Raw genomic sequence first — 22957 nt, forward strand, 5'->3', positions numbered from 1 at the left:
AGTACAGCTTGGGTTGGTCTACTATTATCCTACTGAACAGTACAGCTTGGGTTGGTCTACTATTATCCTACTGAACAGTACAGCTTGGGTTGGTCTACTATTATCCTACTGAACAGTACAGCTTGGGTCGGTCTACTATTATCCTACTGAACAGTACAGCTTGGGTTGGTCTACTATTATCCTACTGAACAGTACAGCTTGGGTTGGTCTACTATTATCCTACTGAACAGTACAGCTTGGGTCGGTCTACTATTATCCTACTGAACAATACAGCTTGGGTTGGTCTACTATTATCCTACTGAACAATACAGCTTACGTTGGTCTACTATTATCCTACTGACCAGTACAGCTTGGGTCGGTCTACTATTATCCTACTGAACAGTACAGCTTGGGTCGGTCTACTATTATCCTACTGAACAATACAGCTTGGGTTGGTCTACTATTATCCTACTGAACAATACAGCTTGGGTTGGCCTGTAACAAGTAATTAAAGAGTAACAAGTAATTAAAGAGCAGCAGTAAAATAACAATAGCAGGACTATATACAGGTGGGTGCCTGGCTCTCAAGAGAAGACAGACTATGTGCACACAGCCCACAAAATGAGGTGGAAACTGAGATGCACTTCCTAACCTCCTGCCAAATGTATGACCAGTTAATTCATACTGTATGTTGTAGTCTGTCCAAGAGGGGAATCACACAGACTGATCTCAGTGAATTCATACTGTATGTTGTAGTCTGTCCAAGAGGGGAATCACACAGACTGATCTCAGTTAATTCATACTGTATGTTGTAGTCTGTCCAAGAGGGGAATCACACAAGACTGACAGCCTGTAATTTTATTAAAAGCATTCAGTTGATTACATGGCAGTTTAGAGAGCAACATCATAACAGTAATCTACTTCATAATCAATAATCTATATCATAACATTTATAATCAATTCAATTATAATCTCTAGACTACTCACAACATTCAAACAATAATCTACACCCCTTTATCCATTTTCTTTTCAAAATACAAAGAATGACCAGATGATTATAATAATACATGAACTAATAATGGAGACACTAAATAAGATAAAGAATCTAAGAGACACTAAATAAGATAAAGAATCTAAGAGACACTAAATAAGATAAAGAATCGAAAAGAACACTAAATAAGATAAAGAATCTAAGAGAACTCTAAAGCAATACATTCTGGAACACAAAACGGACGTAATTTAAAAAAATCAAAACCCCATGTTACCCAGACCCCATGTTACCCAGACCCCATGTTACCAAAACCCCATGCTACCCAAAACCCCATGTTACCAAAACCCCATGTTACCCAAACCCCATGTTACCCAAACCCAATGTTACCAAAACCCCATCCGAGGCTGCAAACAGAAACACCTTTGATGAGGGGACTGATCATCATCACATAGATCTGTGGGAAATCTGTCAATGACAAAGTTATGAGTCTGGTTCATGTTCAGTTACCTGTGATGGTGAGGAAGAGGAGCTCACTCTCAGAGGAGAAGTTATGAGAGAAAACATAATTGTCATAAACACAGCTGTAGTTCCCTTGGTGGGAGTCATCTGCAGCAGGGAAGAGGAAGGCAGCAGAGTGATTGACAGCTGGCTGGGTCTGGATTCTGTTGGAGCCGGTGAACGTGAGGAGGAAGGAGCCTCCTGGGTACTGTGGCTGAGTGGAGCAGGTGATGGTGAAGCTGTAGCCCCTGAACATCTCGGGCCCCTGGTGGCCCCTGGAGACCCCTCCCATTGAGTCAGTCAGGGAGATATCAGGCTGGACCAGGAGATCTGTAACAATAAAAGAGAAGAAGAAAAACCTCTTCAACTAGTTTCCTATAAATATGACAATAACATCAGCATGTAACAGTGCTAGCCACCCTCCCTCACAGGGCAACATGAGTAGTGGGCCTACAGTCACTGAGACAACATATGTTGATATCAGGCTTAAGCAGGACATCTGGAACAAGAGGAGAGAAAAAGAAAACGTAGCTCCTCAACTACTTTCCTCATTTAGATATGACAATAACATGACATGTGACAGTGGTAGTGAGTAGAGACGTTCACTGAGATAACACTCAAATACAAAAGCATTCTGGGATATTTAACTTGTATTTCATTCCTACTTGACACCCGTTGATCTATTTAGTAAAGCAGACTGACAAGCTAAACAGTCATCATGAGAGGTGCAGAGGAAGTTGTATGAATGAAGGAAATCAGTTGAATATAATTATAATATGTTGATATTTCCTGAGCAGATCACTGTGAGTCCAGGAAGGAGATATAATACATGGACAAAAGTATGTGGAACTCAGCAGTGAGTTTTACAACAGAGGATTATTTTTACTCTCTACGTGGTTCAACACTCGGCGGTCCGTTCTGTCAGCTTGTGTTGTCTACCACTTCACGGCTGAGCCGTTGTTGCTCCTAGACGTGCCACGTTAAGTCACTGAGATCTTCAGTGAGACCATTCTACTGCCGATGTTTGTCTATGGAGATTGCATGGCTGTGTGCTCGAGTTTATACACCTGTCAGCAACAGGTGTGGCTGAAATAGCCGAATCCACTGATGTCCACATACATTTGGCCATATAGTGTGTCTTGTTATTACCTGAGCAGATCACTGTGAGTCCAGGAAGGAGATAATAACTTCTAGGAGAGACTAGCTTATAGCTTCTTCTGGAACACTCCCTCAGTGAAGATTCAGACTCAGAACATTGAACTTCAAACCCTCTAGTGGTGTTTCCAGGTGGTACTGAAACAGTGGAGCCACAACCCAGCTGTCTACACACTACTGCAGCTACATCCTCCTGGTCCCAGTCATCAGTTCCCACAGTCCTCCACTCTCCCTGGTCGTACCGCTCCACTCCACCAGCACAGCGACTGCCTCCTCCCACCAGCCTCACATCATCAGGCTCTGAGAAAAGAAAAGAGAGAGACAGTAATCTTACTATTTTCTCACTAAAACACACCTATATTGTCTCTCATATTCTTCACTCCAGGTGAGAAACAATGTTGATTGAGTGACAAACTGTTTCTTACCTGAGCAGGTGAGTCCAACAGCATTACCAGGTAGGCAGGTGTTGTGTTTTCTGTCTGAGGTGTCACAGTCCAGGAGAAGGGACTCTTTGCCTTTACACTGGAACTCTTTATCCCAGGTCTGACCCTCACCTCCTCCATAGAGCCCCCCCTGTAGAGCTGCAGGAGCCCCACAGCCAACATCCCTACAGACTACCTCTGCATCCTGCCGGTCAAAGTCAGCTTCACACACTGAGGCCCAGGACTGATTGGACTTCACCTCCACTCTCCCAGAGCAGAGACCAGCTCCATCCACAAGCCGCACAGACTCTGGAGAAAAAGAGTTGGTTGAACATTCAATCAGTTTTGTTGATGACACTGTCAAGGACTAAACACAAATATGTTGGATAAAAGATTGTAGTTTGCTATGTTTGATACTGTAAGAGGTAGAAATGGGTTCTTAGTCACTCAGGATCGGGTTGGGAATAATGCAGTCAGGAGACAGGAATAAGTTCACTTCACTTTATAGAAAATAAACAGCTGGACATCCATCAGGCAGCTTCACTTCAGTACCATCTGAACTACAATGATCTGCCCATGAACATCTCCCATAAACCAATATGACAAACACAAATATAATGTTTAAATACATCTGACATCTCTCCCTCTATTTAAATGAAATAAAAACACATAAAACATGATACATGGTAATATTGTATAATGTATAAATAAATCTCTCAATGTGACCAGTCTCTTACCTGAACAGATCACATGATGATAATATCTACCAATACAGACACCAGGTCCTCCTTCTATGATTTCACACTGTCTAATAGTAGACTCATCTCCATCACATCTCAATAGTCTGACTCCTCCTCTTCCATCTTCAATCAGACGTCCTCTAGATTCAGCTACAGGATTCCCACAGTTCAGCTGTCTATACACAACCTTAGTCTCTCTCATCATGCTCCACCAACTAGAACATAGACCCAACCACTCTCCTCTGTAGAAGACTTCCACTGTCCCAGAACAGGAAGTGGTCCCATTCACCAGTCTGACTGAGTATTTAGCTGTAAACAGCAGAGAGGAAAACACAGTGGTGAGGACAGATGATGACAGTGATTCTGTTATTCTAACAGCAGTAATGCTTTGTGGTTGACAAGTATTAGTAGTTCCATAAAACACTACTTGTTATTGGGGTTTAGAATGGTTTGTATGGACACATGAATTTCTCCATGTGGGATAATAAAGTTGACTAATATTGAACTGCTATAATCACTGTAGATGTATACTCTACCTACCTGGTGGACGGACGCGTTGAGCCTGGAGATCTGAGGAGAAAGAGAGAGACAGAGGAGAAAGAGAGAGAAAGAGGAGAAAGGGAGGAGTCAGAGGAAGAGAGAGACAGAGGAGAAAGGGAGGAGTCAGAGGAAGAGAGAGACAGAGGAGAAAGGGAGGAGTCAGAGGAAGAGAGAGACAGAGGAGAAAGGGAGGAGTCAGAGGAAGAGAGAGACAGAGGAGAAAGGGAGGAGTCAGAGGAAGAGAGAAAGGGAGGAGTCAGAGGAAGAGAGAGACAGAGGAGAAAGGGAGGAGTCAGAGGAAGAGAGAGACAGAGGTTAAATGAACATCAACATGACCTTTCATGATGTGATGGGAAGTCAGGCTTATCATTGGTATTGTGCAACAACACACATGTGTACATACACTATATATACAAAAGTATGTGGACACCCCTTCAAATTAGTGGATTCTATTTCAGCCACACCCCTTCCTGACAGATGTATTAAATCAAGCACTCAGCCATGCAATCTCCATAGACAAACATTGTCAGTAGAATGGCCTTAATGAAGAGCTCAGTGACTTTCAACATGGCACCATCATAGGATACCACCTTTCCAAGTCAGATGGTCAAATTTCATAATCCCCCAACTCCTCTCCTCTCCTCTTATCCGCCTCTCCTCATCTACCCCTCTCCTCCCCTCTTCTCCCCCCTCTCCTATTCCTCTCCCTCACTTCTTCTCTTATTGTCCTCTCTTCTCCGCATCTCTACTCCACTTCTCCCTCTCTCTTCTACTAATCTTCCCCTCTCTTCTCCCTCTCTCCTCCCCCTCTCCTCTCCTCATCTTGTCTTCTCCCCTATAATCTTCTCCCCCCTCTTCTCCTTTTCTCCCACTCTCTTCTACCCCCCTTCTCCCCCTCTCTTCTCCTCTTCTCCCCCACTCTTCTCCTCTGTTCCCATACTCCTCTCCTCTACACTCCTCCCCCTCTCCTCTTCTCACCCTTTCCTCTCCCTCTCCTCTTCTCCCCCTCTCTTCTCCCCCTCTCCTCTTCTCCCCCTCTCCTCTTCTCCCCCTCTCCTCTTCTCCCCCTGTCCTCTCCTCTCACTTTTCTTCTCCCCTCTCCACTTCTCCCCCTCTCTTCTCCTCTTCTGCCCCTCCCTTCTCCACCCCGCTCTCCTCTCATCTACACTCCCCCCCTCACCCAGCTCCCCCTCCCTTCTCCTCTTCTCCCTCTCCTCCCCATCTCTTCTCCTCTTCTCCCCCTCTCTTCTACACCCTCCTCTCTTCCCCTCCCCCCTCTTCTCCACCTCTACCCTTCTTCTCCCCCTCTCTCCCCCCTCTCTTCTACCCCTCTCTTCTCCTCTTTCCCCCATCTCTTCTCCTCTTTCCCCGCTCTCCTCTCCTCTCTTCAATTCTCCTCTTCTCCCCCTACCTCTTCTCCTCTCCTCTCCCCTCTCCCTTCTCTTCCTCTCTCTTCTCCACCTCTCTTCTAATCTTCTCTCCTCTCCTCTCCTCTCCATCCCCACTTCTGCCCCTCTCTTCTCCTCTTTTGACACTCTATTCTCCTCTTCTGCCCCTCCCTTCTCCACCCCGCTCTCCTCTCCTCCACACTCCTCCCACTCTCCCAGCTCCCCCTCTTTTCTCCTCTTCTCCCCCTCTCTTCTCCTCTCCTCCCCCTCTCTTCTCTTTCCCCCCTCTACTCTTCTCCCCCCCTCTACTCTTCTCTTCTCTCCTCTTATCCCCATCTCTTCTCCTCTTCTCCACCTCTACCCTTCTTCTCCCCCTCTCTTCTCCTCTTTCCCCCCTCTCTTCTCCCCATCTCCTCTCCTCCCCTCTCTTCTCCTCTTCTCCCCCTCTCTTCTCTCCTTCTCCCCCTCTCTTCTCCTCTTCTCCCCATCTCTTCTCCTCTTTCCCCCATCTCTTCTCCTCTCCTCTATTCAATTCTCTGCTTCTCACCCTCTCCTCATCTCTTCTCCTCTTTCCCCCATCTCTTCTCCTCTCCTCTATTCAATTCTCTGCTTCTCACCCTCTCCTCTTCTCCCCCCCTTCTCTCCTCTCCCCTCTTCTCCCCCATCTTCTCTTCTCCTCTCCTCTCTCCCTTATCTTCCTCTCTCTTCTCCATCTCTCTTCTAATCTTCTCCCCCCTTCTCCCCTCTCCTCTTCTGCACCTCTCCTCTTCTCCCCCATCTCATCTACTCTTCTGATCTCCCCCTCTCCTATTCTTCCCCCTCTCCACACCTCCCCCTCTCTTCTCCTCTTTTGCCCCTCTTCTCCCCCCTCTTCTCCTCTTTCCCCCCTCTCCTCTTCTCCACATATCTTCTTCTCTCCTCTCCTCCCCTTCCCCACTTCTGCCCCTCTCTTCTCCTCTTTTGACACTCTATTCTCCTCTTCTCCCCCTCTCATTCTCCCTCCTCTCCTCCCCCTGTCCTCTCCTATCCCCTTCTCCTCTCACTTTTCTTCTCCCCTCTCCACTTCTCCCCCTCTCTTCTCCTCTTCTGCCCCTTCCTTCTCCACCCCGCTCTCCTCTCCTCTACACTCCTCCCACTCTCCCAGCTCCCCCTCTCTTCTCACCCTCTCTTCTCCTCTCCTCCCCATCTCTTCTCCTCTTCTCTTCTCCCCCTCTCCTCTACACCCTCCTCTCTTCCCCTCCCCCTCTCCTCTTCTCTTCTCTCCTCTTATCCCCATCTCTTCTCCTCTTTCCCCCCTCTCTTCTCCCCATCTCTTCTCCTCCCCTCTTCTCCCCCATCTTCTCTTCTCCCCTCTCCCTTCTCTTCCTCTCTCTTCTCCACCTCTTTTCTAATCTTCTCCCCCCTTCTCCACCCCGCTCTCATCTCCTCTACACTCCTCCCCCTCTCCCAGCTCCCCCTCTCTTCTCACCCTCTCTTCTCCTCTCCTCCCCATCTCTTCTCCTCTTCTCTTCTCCCCCTCTCTTCTACACCCTCCTCTCTTCCCCTCCCCCTCTTCTCTTCTCTTATCCCCATCTCTTCTCCTCTTTCCCCCCTCTCTTCTCCCCATCTCTTCTCCTCCCCTCTTCTCCCCCATCTTCTCTTCTCCCCTCTCCCTTCTCTTCCTCTCTCTTCTCCACCTCTTTTCTAATCTTCTCCCCCCTTCTCCCCTCTCCTCTTCTGCACCTCTCCTCTTCTCCCCCATCTCATCTACTCTCCTCTTCTCCCCCTCTTCTCTTCTCTCCCTCTCATCTTCTCCACCTCTTCTCCCCTCCCCCTCTCCTCTTCTCCCCCTCTTCTCTTCCTCTCATCTTCTCCAACCCTCTTCTCCCCTTCCGCCCCTCTCTTCTCCTCTTTTGACACTCTGTTCACCTCTTCTCCCCCTCTCATTCTCCCTCCACTCCTCTCATTTCTTCCCCTCCCCCTCTACTCTTCTCCCCCTCTCCTCTCTCCTCTTATCCCCCTCTCTTCTCCTCTTCTCCACCTCTACCCTTCTTCTCCCCATCTCTTCTCCTCATCTCTTTTCCCCCTTTTCTCTTCTCCCCCTCTCTTCTCATCTTTCCCCCATCTCCCCTCCCCTCTTTTCCCCCATCTTCCCTTCTGCTCTCCCCTCTCCCTTCTCTTCCTCACCTCTCTTCTAATCTTCTCCCCCCTTCTCTTCTCCCCCATCTCATCTACTCTTCTCTTCTCCCCCTCCCCGCTCTCCTATTCTCCCCCCTCTCCACACCCCCCCGCTCTTCTCCCCTCCCCTCCCCTCTCATCTTTTCCAATCCTCTCCTCTCCTCCCCTTCCCCACTTCTGCCCCTCTCTTCCCCCTCCACTCCTCTCCTCCTCTCACTTTTCTTCTCCCCTCTCTACCCCCTCTCTTCTCCTGTCCTCCACCTCTACCCTTCTCTCCCTCTCTTCTCCTCTTCTCCCCCTCTTCTCCTCTTCTCCCCCTCTTCTCCTCTTTCCTCCATCTCTTCTCCTCTTTCCCCCACCTCTTCTCCTCTTTTCCCCATCTCTTCTCCTCTTTTCCCCTCTTTCCCCCATCTCTTCTCCTCTCCTCTCCTCCCCCTCTCTTCTCCTCTTCTCTCCCTTTCTTCTCCTCTTCTCTCCCTTTCTTCTCCTCTGCTCTTCCCCCCTCATCTCCTCTTCTCACCCTCTTGTCTTCACCCCCTCCTCTCTCAACATGGATCTAGTCCAATCAGAAGTGTCTCACCTCAACATGGATCTAGTCCAATCAGACGTGTCTCACCTCAACATGGATCTAGTCCAATCAGACGTGTCTCTCCTCAACATGGTTCTAGTCCAATCAGAAGTGTCTCACCTCAACATGGATCTAGTCCAATCAGACGTGTCTCACCTCAACATGGATCTAGTCCAATCAGACGTGTCTCACCTCAACATGGATCTAGTCCAATCAGACGTGTCTCACCTCAACATGGATCTAGTCCAATCAGACGTGTCTCACCTCAACATGGATCTAGTCCAATCAGACGTGTCTCACCTCAACATGGATCTAGTCCAATCAGACGTGTCTCACCTCAACATGGATCTAGTCCAATATTGATCTAATAGGCAACAGTGACTTTTTTAATGCAACAGAATAAACACTAAAAAACACATTACATTTCAATAGGTGCAATAACTTATCTCTGTACACTATTCTGATTAGATACTATTTAATGCTGAGTTTGGACACAGGTTTTTATAGGACCACTAAGGCACCTGGGCCACATATTGAGATGTGCCTTTAGTTAAGTAAATCAGTTGTTACATGAGGTGACAGTTGTAGGACTGTTAACAAAGTAGCTGAATTGTCAAAGACCGTAGCCTGAGGTCACCCAAAGAAAAGTAATCCAGAACTTTCTCTTGTAAAGAATTACAAATCTACCACTTTCATATAAACCCCTCGATACACAGCAGAACATCTACACTGAATCCATCCACCAAACATCCTGATTTGTTTTAATCAACACTTTTTATGACACTAAAATAACCTTCAACTACAGTATATATGAAGGGATTATTGTCATTGTTACATTATATAGACTACAGTAAGTTATATTCTTCAATTTTAAATAACAGGCTCTCCCACCATCTAGAATCATCAGGTCTGCTTGCAGATGAACAGAATGTCTTGGAAAGACAGACCTTTAGACCTCATAGGCCTGTCCAATACATTGTGGATTTTTATTATTTATACTTTCATTACAAGTTGGGATTTAAATTGATGTACACGCCATGATGTCTCAGTGAAAATGTATTATATATATTTATTATAAAACAATTTAGAAAACGTCACACAAATCCTGTTAAATGTATATAGAGGTATTAGTCTCATGCTACAGTATATAAATGATATTGTTCCATTTTAAACAGCCTAACAGGCTCTCCCACCATCTCTACTGATCTGGTCTGCTTGATGATGAACTAAATGTAGACCACAGCATGATTATTATATGACTACCACATCTCTGTACCCCCACACACACAATCCATGTTTGGCAGATGCTCTTTTCATTTACAATTTAACCTTTAGCCTACCATTTCTGCAGCCGTGTGGAAATCTGTAACGTCCGATCAGTTTGGCCTGTAAACTGTGGAAAGATGAGACTCAGGAACACATACAGGTTGTATTGATCTAGGACACACTAACATGACCCCACTATGGAAAGGTGAGTCTCTCAGGAACACGTACAGGTTGGTTTGATCTAGGACACACTAACATGACCCCACTATGGAAAGGTGAGTCTCTCAGGAACACGTACAGGTTGTATTGATCTAGGACACACTAACATGACCCCACTATGGAAAGGTGAGTCTCTCAGGAACACGTACAGGTTGTATTGATCTAGGACACACTAACATGACCCCACTATGGAAAGGTGAGTCTCTCAGGAACACATACAGGTTGTATTGATCTAGGACACACTAACATGACCCCACTATGGAAAGGTGAGTCTCTCAGGAACACGTACAGGTTGTATTGATATAGGACACACTAACATGACCCCACTATGGAAAGGTGAGTCTCTCAGGAACACGTACAGGTTGGTTTGATCTAGGACACACTAACATGACCCCACTATGGAAAGGTGAGTCTCTCAGGAACACGTACAGGTTGTATTGATCTAGGACACACTAACATGACCCCACTATGGAAAGGTGAGTACCCACAAGCTTTACAAGACTCGTCTGAAGGTCTTAACACATTTATGGAAGTATATATGGAGATAGTTTAGTGCCAAAAATAAGGGGGGGAAATTATGAGATTCCTGATCCAAAATATAACAATCCCAAAACTATTTGGCCCTAAACAGACATTACATGGTGACAGACTATCTGATAGAAAACTGAGGAAAAAATGTACAATATACAAATGAAGTGAGCCTTGCTATTGAGAAAGGATTGAAACAGGCAGAGAGAAGACAGGCTATGTGTCCACTGCCACAAAATGAGGTGGAAACTGAGCTGTACTTTCTAACCTCCTGCCAAATGTACAACGATATAAGAGACACAGATTTCAAGGACCCCAAAATAATTTGAACACAAATATAATATTGACAAGCTCCCGTATCTGTTAGGTGAAATACCACAGTGTGCAATCATGTCAGCAGAACGTGTGACCTGTTGTGATGAGAACAGGGTAACCAGTGGAGAACAAACACCACAGTAAATAAAACCTAGGACTAGATTTATCACTTTAGTTAATTTCCCTTGACATTTGTTCTTCTACTTTTTGTACACACAGCTCACACTCTCCTACACACACCAGCTGACTGAGAGGGACCTAGTGTAGCCAGCTGGTTGAGAGGGCACTAGTGTAGCCAGCTGGTTGAGAGGGCACTAGTGGAGCCGGCTGGTTGAGAGGGCACTAGTGGAGCCAGCTGGTTGAGAGGGCCCTAGTGGAGCCAGCTGGTTGAGAGGGCCCTAGTGGTACCAGGGAACCGGTGCAGAGTCAATGTGCGGGTCACCAGTGTCAAGGTTATTGAGGTAATATGTACATGTAGGTAGAGTTATTAAAGTGACTATACATAGATAATAACAGAGTAGCAGCAGCGTAGGCGAAGGGGGGGACAATGCAAATATTCTGGGTAGCCATTTGATTAGATGTTCAGGAGTCTTATGGCTTGGGTGTAGAAGATGTTTAGAAGCCTCTTGGACCTAGACTTGGTGCTCCGGAACCGCTTGCCGTGCAGTAGGAGAGAGAACAGACTTTGACTAGGGTGACTGGAGTCTTTGACCATTTTTATGGCCTTCCTCTGACACCGCCTGGTATAGAGGTCCTGGATGGCAGGAAGCTTGACCCAGTGATGTACTGGGCCGTATGCACTAACCTCTATAGTGTCATGCGGTCAGAGGTCGATCAGTTGCCATACCAGGCAGTGATGCAACCCGTCAGGATGCTCTCGATGGTGCAGCTGTAGAACCTTTTGAGGATCTGAGGACCCATGCCAAATCTTTTCAGTCTCCTTTTGTCGTGCCTTCTTCACGACTGTCTTGGTGTGTTTGGACCATGTTAGGATGTTGGTGATGTGGACACCAAGGAACTTGATGCTCTCAACCTGCTCCACTACAGCCCCGTTGATGAGAATGGGGGCGTGCTCGGTCTTGATCACGTTGAGGGAGAGATTGTTGTCCTGGCACCACACGGCCAGGTCTCTGACCTCCTCCCTATAGGCTGTCGCACTATTGTCAGTGATCAGGCCTACCACTGTTGTGTCATCGGCAAACTTAATGATGGTGTTGGAGTCATGCCTCGGGGTGCAGTCATGAGTGAACAGGGAGTACAGGAGGGGACTGAGCACACAGCCCCCGTGTTGAGGATCAGCGTGGCGGATGTGTTGTTACCTAACCTTACCACCTGGTGGCGGCCCGTCAGGAAGTCCAGGATCCAGTTGCAGAGGGAGGTGTTTAGTCCCAGGGTCCTTAGCTTAGTGATGAGCTTAGAGGAGACTATGGTGTTGAATGCTGAGCTGTAATCAATGAATAGCATTCTCACATAGGTGTTCCTTTTGTCCAGGTGGGAAGGGGCAGTGTTGAGTGCAATAGAGATTGCATCATCTGTGGATCTGTTGGGGCGGTATGGAAATTGGAGTGGGTCTAGGGTTTCTGGGATAATGGTGTTGATATGAGCCATGACCAGCCTTTCAAAGCCCTTCATGGCTACAGACGTGAGTACTACGGGTCGGTAGTCATTTAGGCAGGTTACCTTGGTGTTCTTGGACACAGGGACTATGGTGGTCTGATTGAAACATGTGGTGGATCTAATTTAATACATTTGCTTCTGTCTGTTTTATAAATAATGAAATTCAAAGGTCAGGGTCAAGCTGAGTCGGACCAAGAGTGGAAGAGTGGAAAAGGTTACTGGTTGTGATGACGTCACTGGTGAGAAGTCAGTAATGAAAATATATTGAGTTGACTGCATGTTATTCTGTCAGCCCCATCTCTGTTGACATCTGCCTCTCTCTCCATCTCCCCTCCCCTCCTCCTCTGTCCCATAGACACATCAAGTAGTTTGGGTGTGTATAAATACAGCTAAACCTAGGGTATGGCTAAATGGGGTGTGTAGAAATACAGCTAAACCTAGGGTATGGCTAAATGGGGTGTGTAGAAATACAGCTAAACCTAGGGTATGGCTAAATGGGATGTGTAGAAATACAGCTAAACCTAGGGTATGGCTAAATGGGATGTGTAGAAATACAGCTAAACCTAGGGTATGGCTAAATGGGGTGTGTAGAAATACGGCTAAACCTAGGGCATGGCTAAATGGGGTGTGTATAAATACAGCTAAACCTAGGGTATGGATTGAATGGGAGTCTATTGGGCTCTAGATCAAAACACAATATTATCATGAGTTTTGTCAAAAATAAATACAACATTACAGATATTTTCGGAGATGTGAGATAATTAACTTGCTATCTGTCGTATCGTATAGCTTTGGGATCGTGACAGTACGTACTTTTGATGAAAATAGGCAGTTTCTCGACATAAAGTACACTGACTTTGAGAAGGGATTACGTGACGATTGGTTTAGCAACCGCGTGACGCAGCATGACAACGTGAACGTGATTGGTCGACAGTCTGCTGGGTGGGGCGTTATACAGGCACGCAGATCTTTAGAAATGGGAGGATCATTTGTACATTGAAAAACGTCGTCGACCCCCTGCTATAATGTATATGAAGTCACCCTTGTGGAGCGGTTCATATTGTGTACTATGACAGTGTCATTGTCTCATGTGCTTCCCAACAAAAGTGTTGCTCTCCATTCAGAGATGTTCCTTATGATGTCTGCACCCAGCTCATTTTGTATTTGCCTGTCTGCATTATTCACCAGGGAAAGGAAACATTCTGTGAATACTGAAGCATTGCATCAACAAGGTGGCTCTGATAATATTGAAACATTGTATAAATGAACGAGGCGGCTCGGAGAAACTGAAACATTTAGTATCAACAAGACAACGAGACCCCTCCCATTGAGTCAGTCAGGGAGATATCAGGCTGGACCAGGAGATCTGTAACAATAAAAGAGAAGAAGAAAAACCTCTTCAACTAGTTTCCTATAGATATGACAATAACATCAGCATGTAACAATGCTAGCCACCCTCCCTCACAGGGCAACATGAGTAGTGGGCCTACAGTCACTGAGACAACATATGTTGATATCAGGCTTAAGCAGGACATCTGGAACAAGAGGAGAGAAAAAGAAAACGTAGCTCCTCAACTACTTTCCTCATTTAGATGTGACAATAACATGACATGTGACAGTGGTAGTGAGTAGAGACGTTCACTGAGATAACACTCAAATACAAAAGCATTCTGGGATAGTTGAATATAATTATAATACAGTATGTTGACATTTCCTGAGCAGATCACTGTGAGTTGACTGAGTGATCTATTATGCAAAGCAGACTTACAAGCTAAACAGTCATCATGAGAGGTGCAGAGGAAGTTGTATGAATGAAGGAAATCAGTTGAATGTAATTATCAGATAGTTAGCTGAAGAGGTCCATCAGCCAATTTCTTGGGCTACAATATCTATTTTGTCAATTGGCCGGGACCCTTTTACTGCCTCCATGGAGCCCTGCCGATCCATTACGACTGGTCTGCCGACGTAACCGTCTGAGGGGGCTACAACAGACTCTTCCGTTGCGACGTCCCCCTAAGGCTGTTCTGCTAGCCTGCTATCCCCGGCCCGCTAGCTGTCTGAATTGCCGTGTCTCCAGCTCGTCTAGCTCCTCACTGGTCCCTGTGATCACTGGGCTACGCATGCCTCTCCTTAATGTCAATATGCCTTGTCCATTACTGTCCTGGTTAGTGATTATTGTATTATTTCACTGTAGAGCCTCCAGCCCTGCTCAATATGTCTTAGTTAACCCTTTAGTTCCACCTCCCACACAGGCGGTGACCTCACCTAGTTTAAATGGTGTCTCTAGAGACAATACCTCTCTCATCATCACTCAAAGCCTAAATTTACCTCTACTGAATTCACATCCTACCATAACCTTGTCTGTACATTATGCCTTGAATCTATTCTTCCGCGCCCAGAAACCTGCTCCTTTAACTCTCTGTTCCGAACGCACTAGACGACCAGTTCTTATAGGCTTTAGCCGTACCCTTATCCTACTCCTCCTTTGTTTCTCTGGTGATGTAGAGGTTAATCCAGGCCCTGCAGCGCCTAGCTCTACACCCATTCCCCAGGTGCTCTCATTTGTTGACTTCTGTAACCGTAAAAGCATTGGTTTCTTGCATGTTAACATTAGAAGCCTCCTCCCTAAGTTTGTTTTATTCACTGCTTCTCACACTCTGCCAACCCGGATGTTCTAGCCGTGTCTGAATCCTGGTTTAGGAAGACCACCAAAAATCCTGATATTTCCATCCCTAACTATAACAATTTCCGACAAGCTAGAACTGCCAAAGGGGGCGGAGTTGCAATCTACTGCAGAGATAGCCTGCAGAGTTCTGTCACACAATCCAGTTCTGTGCCCAAACAATTCGAGCTTCTACTTCACCGTTGCCGCTTGTTAAAGACCACCTTCTGCCCCCAGCTATGCCCTGGACACAATATGTGAATTGATTGCCCCACATCTATCTTCGGAGCACGTACTGTTAGGTGATCTAAACTGGGACATGCTTAACACCCCGGCCGTCCTACAATCTAAGATAGATGCCCTCAATCTCACACAAATGATCAATGAACCTACCAGGTACAACCTTTGACGACCCTCCCACTCTGTCTGCCATATTCCCTCTGTGGTCTTGTCTCCTTATTAGGATGCCGGTGGGCGGAGTTGGGAGGGTCGTCAGCTACATGGGAAACACCTGGGCCCGGGTGTAAATAGATAGACCTCTTCTACATACACTGGGGAGACTCTCTCTATGCAGACACCTTCATAGATTTTGTTGTGGTATTTTTGTAGCCTTTTGGTTGTTTGCATTGGCACCTTTCAACACCCAGCATTATCACATTTATGCAAGCAAAACACTCACTTACACTACTGATTACACACACCATTGTTAATTGCATGTAGGTTACCTTAGTTAATAAATATATTTTGTTATTCTTTATCTTCATGTTGTCTCCCTTTTGTTACGGGCTTTGAGCCGGTTCGTGACAAACCCCAAATCTGTAAACACGGGCACCCTCATAGATATTATCCTGACCAACCTGCCCTCTAAATACACCTCTGCTGTCTTCAACCAGGATCTCAGCGATCACATCCTCATTGCCTGCATCCGTAATGGGTCTGCGGTCAAACGACCCTCATCACTGTCAAATGCTCCCTAAAACAGCGAGCAGGCCTTTCTAATCGACCTGGCCTTCCTCACCATCTTAAATAAGCCCCATTCCAAAACATGTAGAACCAGGAACAGATAGCCCTTGGTTCTCTCCAGACCTGACTGCCTTTGACCAGCACAAAAACATGCTGTGGGGTACTGCATTAGCATCGAATAGCCCCCGCGTCTGCAACTTTTCAGGGAAGTTAGTAACCAATATACACAGGCAGTTAGGAAAGCAAAGGCTAGCTTTTTTAAACAGAAATTTGCATCCTGTAGCACAAACTCAAAAAAAGTTCTGGGACACTGTAAAGTCCATGGAGAATAAGAGCACCTAATCTCAGCTGCCCACTGCACTGAGGCTAGGAAACACTGTCACCACCAATAAATCCACAATAATTCCGGGTTGCACCCCTTCTGAAAAAACCTACACTCGATCCCTCCGATGTCAACAACTACAGACCAGTATCCCTTCTTTCTTTTCTCTCCAAAACTCTTGAACGTGCCGTCCTTGGCCAGCTCTCCCGCTATCTCTCTCAGAATGACCTTCTTGATCCAAATCAGTCAGGTTTCAAGACTAGTCATTCAACTGAGACTGCTCTTCTCTGTATCACGGAGGCGCTCCGCACTGCTAAAGCTAACTCTCTCTCCTCTGCTCTCATCCTTCTAGACCTATCGGCTGCCTTCGATACTGTGAACCATCAGATCCTCCTCTCCACCCTCTCCGAGTTGGGCATCTCCGGCGCGGCCCACGCTTGGATCGCGTCCTACCTGACAGGTCGCTCCTACCAGGTGGCGTGGCGAGAATCTGTCTCCTCACCACGCGCTCTCACCACTGGTGTCCCCCAGGGCTCTGTTCTAGGCCCTCTCCTATTCTCGCTATACACCAAGTCACTTGGCTCTGTCATAACCTCACATGGTCTCTCCTATCATTGCTATGCAGACGACACACAATTAATCTTCTCCTTTCCCCCTTCTGATGACCAGGTGACGAATCGCATCTCTGCATGTCTGGCAGACATATCAGTGTGGATGACGGATCACCACCTCAAGCTGAACCTCGGCAAGACGGAGCTGCTCTTCCTCCCGGGGAAGGACTGCCCGTTCCATGATCTCGCCATCACGGTTGACAACTCCATTGTGTCCTCCTCCCAGAGCGCTAAGAACCTTGGCGTGATCCTGGACAACACCCTGTCGTTCTCAACTAACATCAAGGCGGTGGCCCGTTCCTGTAGGTTCATGCTCTACAACATCCGCAGAGTACGACCCTGCCTCACACAGGAAGCGGCGCAGGTCCTAATCCAGGCACTCGTCATCTCCCGTCTGGATTACTGCAACTCGCTGTTGGCTGGGCTCCCTGCCTGTGCCATTAAACCCCTACAACTCATCCAGAACGCCGCAGCCCGTCTGGTGTTCAACCTTCCCAAGTTCTCTCACGTCACCCCGCTCCTCCGCTCTCTCCACTGGCTTCCAGTTGAAGCTCGCATCCGCTACAAGACCATGGTGCTTGCCTACGGAGCTGTGAGGGGAACGGCACCTCAGTACCTCCAGGCTCTGATCAGGCCCTACACCCAAACAAGGGCACTGCGTTCATCCACCTCTGGCCTGCTCGCCTCCCTACCACTGAGGAAGTACAGTTCCCGCTCAGCCCAGTCAAAACTGTTCGCTGCTCTGGCCCCCCAATGGTGGAACAAACTCCCTCACGACGCCAGGACAGCGGAGTCAATCACCACCTTCCGGAGACACCTGAAACCCCACCTCTTTAAGGAATACCTAGGATAGGATAAAGCAATCCTTCTCACCCCCCCCCCCCCCCCTTAAAAGATTTAGATGCACTATTGTAAAGTGGCTGTTCCACTGGATGTCATAAGGTGAATGCACCAATTTGTAAGTCGCTCTGGATAAGAGCGTCTGCTAAATGACTTAAATGTAAATGTAATTGAGAAATTCAATAAGCATTTTTCTATGGATGGCCATGCTTTCCACCTAGACAATCTGGACCCTCTCTTTCTAAAATTACCTGCCCGAAATTGCTGCAACCCCTATTATTGGCCTGTTCAACCTCTCTTTCGTATCGTCTGAGATCCCCAAAGATTGGAAAGCTGCCGCGGTCATCCCCCTCTTCAAAGGGGGAGACACTCTAGACCCAAACTGTTATAAACCTATATCCTTCCTGCCCTGCCTTTCTAAAGTCTTCGAAGCCAAGTTAACAAACAGATCACCGACCATTTAGAATCCCACCTTTACCTTCGCCGCTATACAATCTGTTTTCCGAGCTGGTCACGGGTGCACCTCAGCCTCGCTCAAGGTCCTAAACGACAACATAACCGCCATCGATAAGAGACATTACTGTGCAGCCAAATTCATCGACCTGGCAAAGGCTTTTGACTCTGTCAATCACCACATTCTTATCTACAGACTCAACAGCCTTGGTTTCTCTAATGACTGCCTCGCCTGGTTCACCAACTACTTCTCTGATAGAGTTCAGTGTGTCAAATTGGAGGGCCTGTTGTCCGGACCTCTGGCAGTCTCTATGGGGGTGCCACAGGGTTCAATTCTCAGGCCGACTCTTTTCTCTGTATACATCAATGATATCGCTCTTGCTGCTGGTGATTCTCTGATCCACCTCTACGCAGATGACACCATTCTGTATACTTCTGGCCCCTTGTTGGACACTGTGTTAACTAACCTCCAGATGAGCTTCAATGCCATACAACTCTCCTTCCGTGGCCTCCAACTGCTCTTAAATGCAAGTAAAACTAAATGCATGCTCTTCAACCAATCGCTGCCCAGCACTTGCCCGCCCGTCCTGCATCACTACTCTGGATGGTTCTGACTTAGAATATGTGGACAACTACAAATACCTAGGTGTCTGGTTAGACTGTAAACTCTCCTTCCAGACTCACATTAAGCATCTCCAATCCAAAATTACATCTAGAATCGGCTTCCTATTTTGCAACAAAGCCTCCTTCACTCATGCTGCCAAACATACCCTCGTAAAACTGACTATCCTGCCGATCCTTGACTTCGGCGATGTCATTTACAAAATAGCTTCCAACACACTACTTAACAAACTGGATGCAGTCTATCACAGTGCCATCCGTTTTGTCACCAAAGCCCCACATACTACCCACCACTGCGACCTGTATGCCCTCATTGGCTGGCCCTCGCTTCATATTCGTCTTCAAACCCACCGGCTCCAGGTCATCTATAAGTCTTTGCTAGGTAAAGCCTCACTTTATCTCAGCTCACTGGTCACCATAGCAGCACCCGCCCGTAGCACGCGCTCCAGCAGGAATGTTTCACTGGTCACCCCCAAAGCCAATTCCTCTTTTGGCCTCCTTTCCTTCCAGTTCTCTGCTCCCAATAACTGGAACGAATTGCAAAAATCACTGAAGCTGGACTCTTATCTCCCTCACTAGCTTTAAGCATCAGCTGTCAGAGCAGCTCACAGATCATTGCACCTGTACATAGCTCATCTGTAAACAGCCCATCCAACTACCTCATCCCCATATTGTTATTTTTTTGTCTCCTTTGCACCCCAGTATCTCTACTTGCACATTCACCTTCTGCACATCTATCATTCCAGTGTTAAATTGCTAAATGTTAATTACTTTGCCACTACTGCCTATTTATTGCCTTACCTCCCTAATCTTGTCTCATTTGCACAAGCTGTATATAGATTTTTTCCATTGTGTTATTGACTGTACGTTTGTTTATTTCATGTGTAACTCTGTGTTGTTTTTTGTGTCGCTTTGCTTATCTTGGCCAGGTCGCAGCTGCAAATGAGACCTTGCTCGCAACTGGCCTACCAGGTTAAATAAATAAAATAAAAATAATATCTTGATATTTCCTGAGCAGATCAATGTGAGTCCAGGAAGGAGATATAATACATGGACAAAAGTATGTGGAACTCTGCAGTGAGTTTTGCAACTGAGGATCATTTTTACGTTCTGCGTGGATCAGCACTCGGCGGTATGTTCTGTCAGCTTGTGTGGCCTGCCACTTTGCGGCTGAGGCGTTGTTGCTCCTAGACGTACCACGTTGAAAGTCACTGAGATCTTCAGTAAGGACATTCTACTGACGATGTTTGTCTATGGAGATTGCATGGCTGTGTGCTCAATTGTATACACCTGTCAGCAACAGGTGTGGCTGAAATAGCCGAATCCACTGATGTCCACATACATTTGGCCATATAGTGTATCTTGTTATTACCTGAGCAGATCACTGTGAGTCCAGGACGGGGATAAAACATTCTGGAACACTCCCTCAGTGAAGACTCAGACCCAGAACAGTGAACTCTAAACCCTCTAGTGGTGTTTCCAGGTATTACTGAAACAGTGGAGTCACAACCCAGCTGTCTACACACTACTGCAGCTACATTCTCCTGGTTCCAGTCCCTGTCAGCAGTTCCCACAGTCCTCCACTCTCCCTGGTCGTACCACTCCACTCCACCAGCACAGCGACTGCCTCCTCCCACCAGCCTTACATCATCAGGCTCTGAGAAAAGAAAAGAGAGAGACAGTAATCTTACTATTTTCTCACTAAAACACACCTATATTGTCTCTCATATTCTTCACTCCAGGTGAGAAACAATGTTGATTGAGTGACAAACTGTTTCTTACCTGAGCAGGTGAGTCCAACAGCATTACCAGGTAGGCAGGTGTTGTGTTTTCTGTCTGAGGTGTCACAGTCCAGGAGAAGGGACTCTTTGCCTTTACACTGGAACTCTTTATCCCAGGTCTGACCCTCACCTCCTCCATAGAGCCCCCCCTGTAGAGCTGCAGGAGCCCCACAGCCAAGCTCCCCACAGACTACCTCTGCATCCTGCCGGTCAAAGTCAGCTTCACACACTGAGGCCCAGGACTGATTGGACTTCACCTCCACTCTCCCAGAGCAGAGACCAGCTCCATCCACAAGCCGCACAGACTCTGGAGAAAAAGAGTTGGTTGAACATTCAATCAGTTTTATTGATGAAGCTGTCAAGGACTAAACACAAATATGTTGGATAAAAGATTGTAGTTTGCTATGTTTGATACTGTAAGAGGTAGAAATGGGTTCTTAGTCACTCAGGATCGGGTTGGGAATAATGCAGGCAGGAGACAGGAATAAGTTCACTTCACTTTATAGAAAATAAACAGCTGGACATCCATCAGGCAGCTTCACTTCAGTACCATCTGAACTACAATGATCTGCCCATGAACATCTCCCATGAACCAATATGACAAACACAAATATAATGTTTAAATACATCTGACATCTCTCCCTCTATTTAAATGAAATAAAAACACATAAAACATGATACATGGTAATATTATATAATGTACAAATAAATCTCTCAATATGACCAGTCTCTTACCTGAACAGATCACATGATGATAATATCTACCAACACAGACACCAGGTCCTCCTCCTCTGATGCCACACTGTCTAATAGAAGACTCATGTCCCTTACAAATCAGTCTGACTCCTCTTCTTCCATCTTCAACCAGAGGTCCTCCAGATTCAGCTACAACATTCCCACAGTCCAGCTGTCTACACACAACCTTAGTATCTCTCATGCTCCACCCAGTACATAGACCTGACCACTCTCCTCTGGAGAAGACTTCCACTGTCCCAGAACAGGAAGTGGTCCCATCCACCAGTCTGACTGAGAGTTCAGCTGTAAACAGCAGAGAGGAAAACACAGTGGTGAGGACAGATGATGACAGTGATTCTGTTATTCTAACAGCAGTAATGCTTTGTGGTTGACAAGTATTAGTAGTTCCATAAAACACTACTTGTTATTGAGTTTTAGAATGGTTTGTATGGACACATGAATTTCTCCATGTGGGATAATAAAGTTGACTAATATTGAACTGCTATAATCACTGTAGATTTATACTCTACCGACCTGTTGGACGGACACGTTGAGCCTGGAGATCTGAGGAGAAAGAGATAGACAGAGGAGAAAGGGAGAGACAGAGGAGAAAGGGAGGAGTCAGAGGAAGAGAGAGGCAGAGGAGAAAGGGAGGAGTCAGAGGAAGATAGAGACAGAGGAGAAAGGGAGGAGTCAGAGGAAGAGAGAGACAGAGGAGAAAGGGAGGAGTCAGAGGAAGAGAGAGGCAGAGGAGAAAGGGAGGAGTCAGAGGAAGAGAGAGACAGAGGAGAAAGGGAGGAGTCAGAGGAAGAGAGAAACAAAGGAGAAATGGAGGAGTCAGAGGAAGAGAGAGACAGAGGAGAAAGGGAGGAGTCAGAGGAAGAGAGAGACAGAGGAGAAAGGGAGGAGTCAGAGGAAGAGAGAGGCAGAGGAGAAAGGGAGGAGTCAGAGGAAGAGAGAGAGACAGAGGAGAAAGAGAGAGACAGAGGAGAAAGGGAGGAGTCAGAGGAAGAGAGAAACAAAGGAGAAAGGGAGGAGTCAGAGGAAGAGAGAGACAGAGGAGAAAGGGAGGAGTCAGAGGAAGAGAGAGACAGAGGAGAAAGGGAGGAGTCAGAGGAAGAGAGAGACAGAGGAGAAAGGGAGGAGTCAGAGGAAGAGAGAGACAGAGGAGAAAGGGAGGAGTCAGAGGAAGAGAGAGACAGAGGTTAAATGAACATCAACATGACCTTTCATGATGTGATGGGAAGACAGGTTTATCATGAGGTTTCACATGTGTTTGGTTACATATTGTCCAATGTTCTTCTGAGTGATAAAACAGCAAACATTAAGAGTGTTTACTTATCAGACCCACATATATAATAAATATACTATAATATACTATATTCATATGCTTTTAGTACTCACACATGAATCATATCCTGTTTGCAGGTCATGTGTTGTTTTGAGCCAGCAGTAAAAACACACTGACAGGACAGTTCCTCTTATGGCCACTAGGTAATAATCTGGTGTCACAGACGCAGGACTGAAGACTAAAGAGAAACATTGCCCCAATTATCTCTCCTTTCTCCTAAAGTGTGCACTTGTTC

The 22957-nt window shown here is 46.5% G+C and overlaps 1 protein-coding gene across 1 annotated transcript in view; it reads right to left on the minus strand.

The window, feature by feature from the left end:
- LOC129856180 (scavenger receptor cysteine-rich type 1 protein M130-like) overlaps window positions 1-22957 on the minus strand; it is a 68107-nt gene that overhangs the window by 37353 nt on the left and 7797 nt on the right. The window contains exons 2-6 of the mRNA XM_055924281.1: window positions 21906-21935; window positions 21372-21674; window positions 20638-20943; window positions 20228-20512; window positions 4326-4355 (exon numbers count right to left, since the gene is read on the minus strand). Of these exons, the coding sequence (XP_055780256.1) occupies window positions 4326-4355; window positions 20228-20512; window positions 20638-20943; window positions 21372-21674; window positions 21906-21935 (954 nt within the window). The remainder of the gene's footprint in view (window positions 1-4325; window positions 4356-20227; window positions 20513-20637; window positions 20944-21371; window positions 21675-21905; window positions 21936-22957) is intronic.

The sequence above is a fragment of the Salvelinus fontinalis genome, chromosome 5 (genome assembly GCF_029448725.1).
Source record: "Salvelinus fontinalis isolate EN_2023a chromosome 5, ASM2944872v1, whole genome shotgun sequence".
Taxonomy (NCBI): domain Eukaryota; kingdom Metazoa; phylum Chordata; class Actinopteri; order Salmoniformes; family Salmonidae; genus Salvelinus; species Salvelinus fontinalis.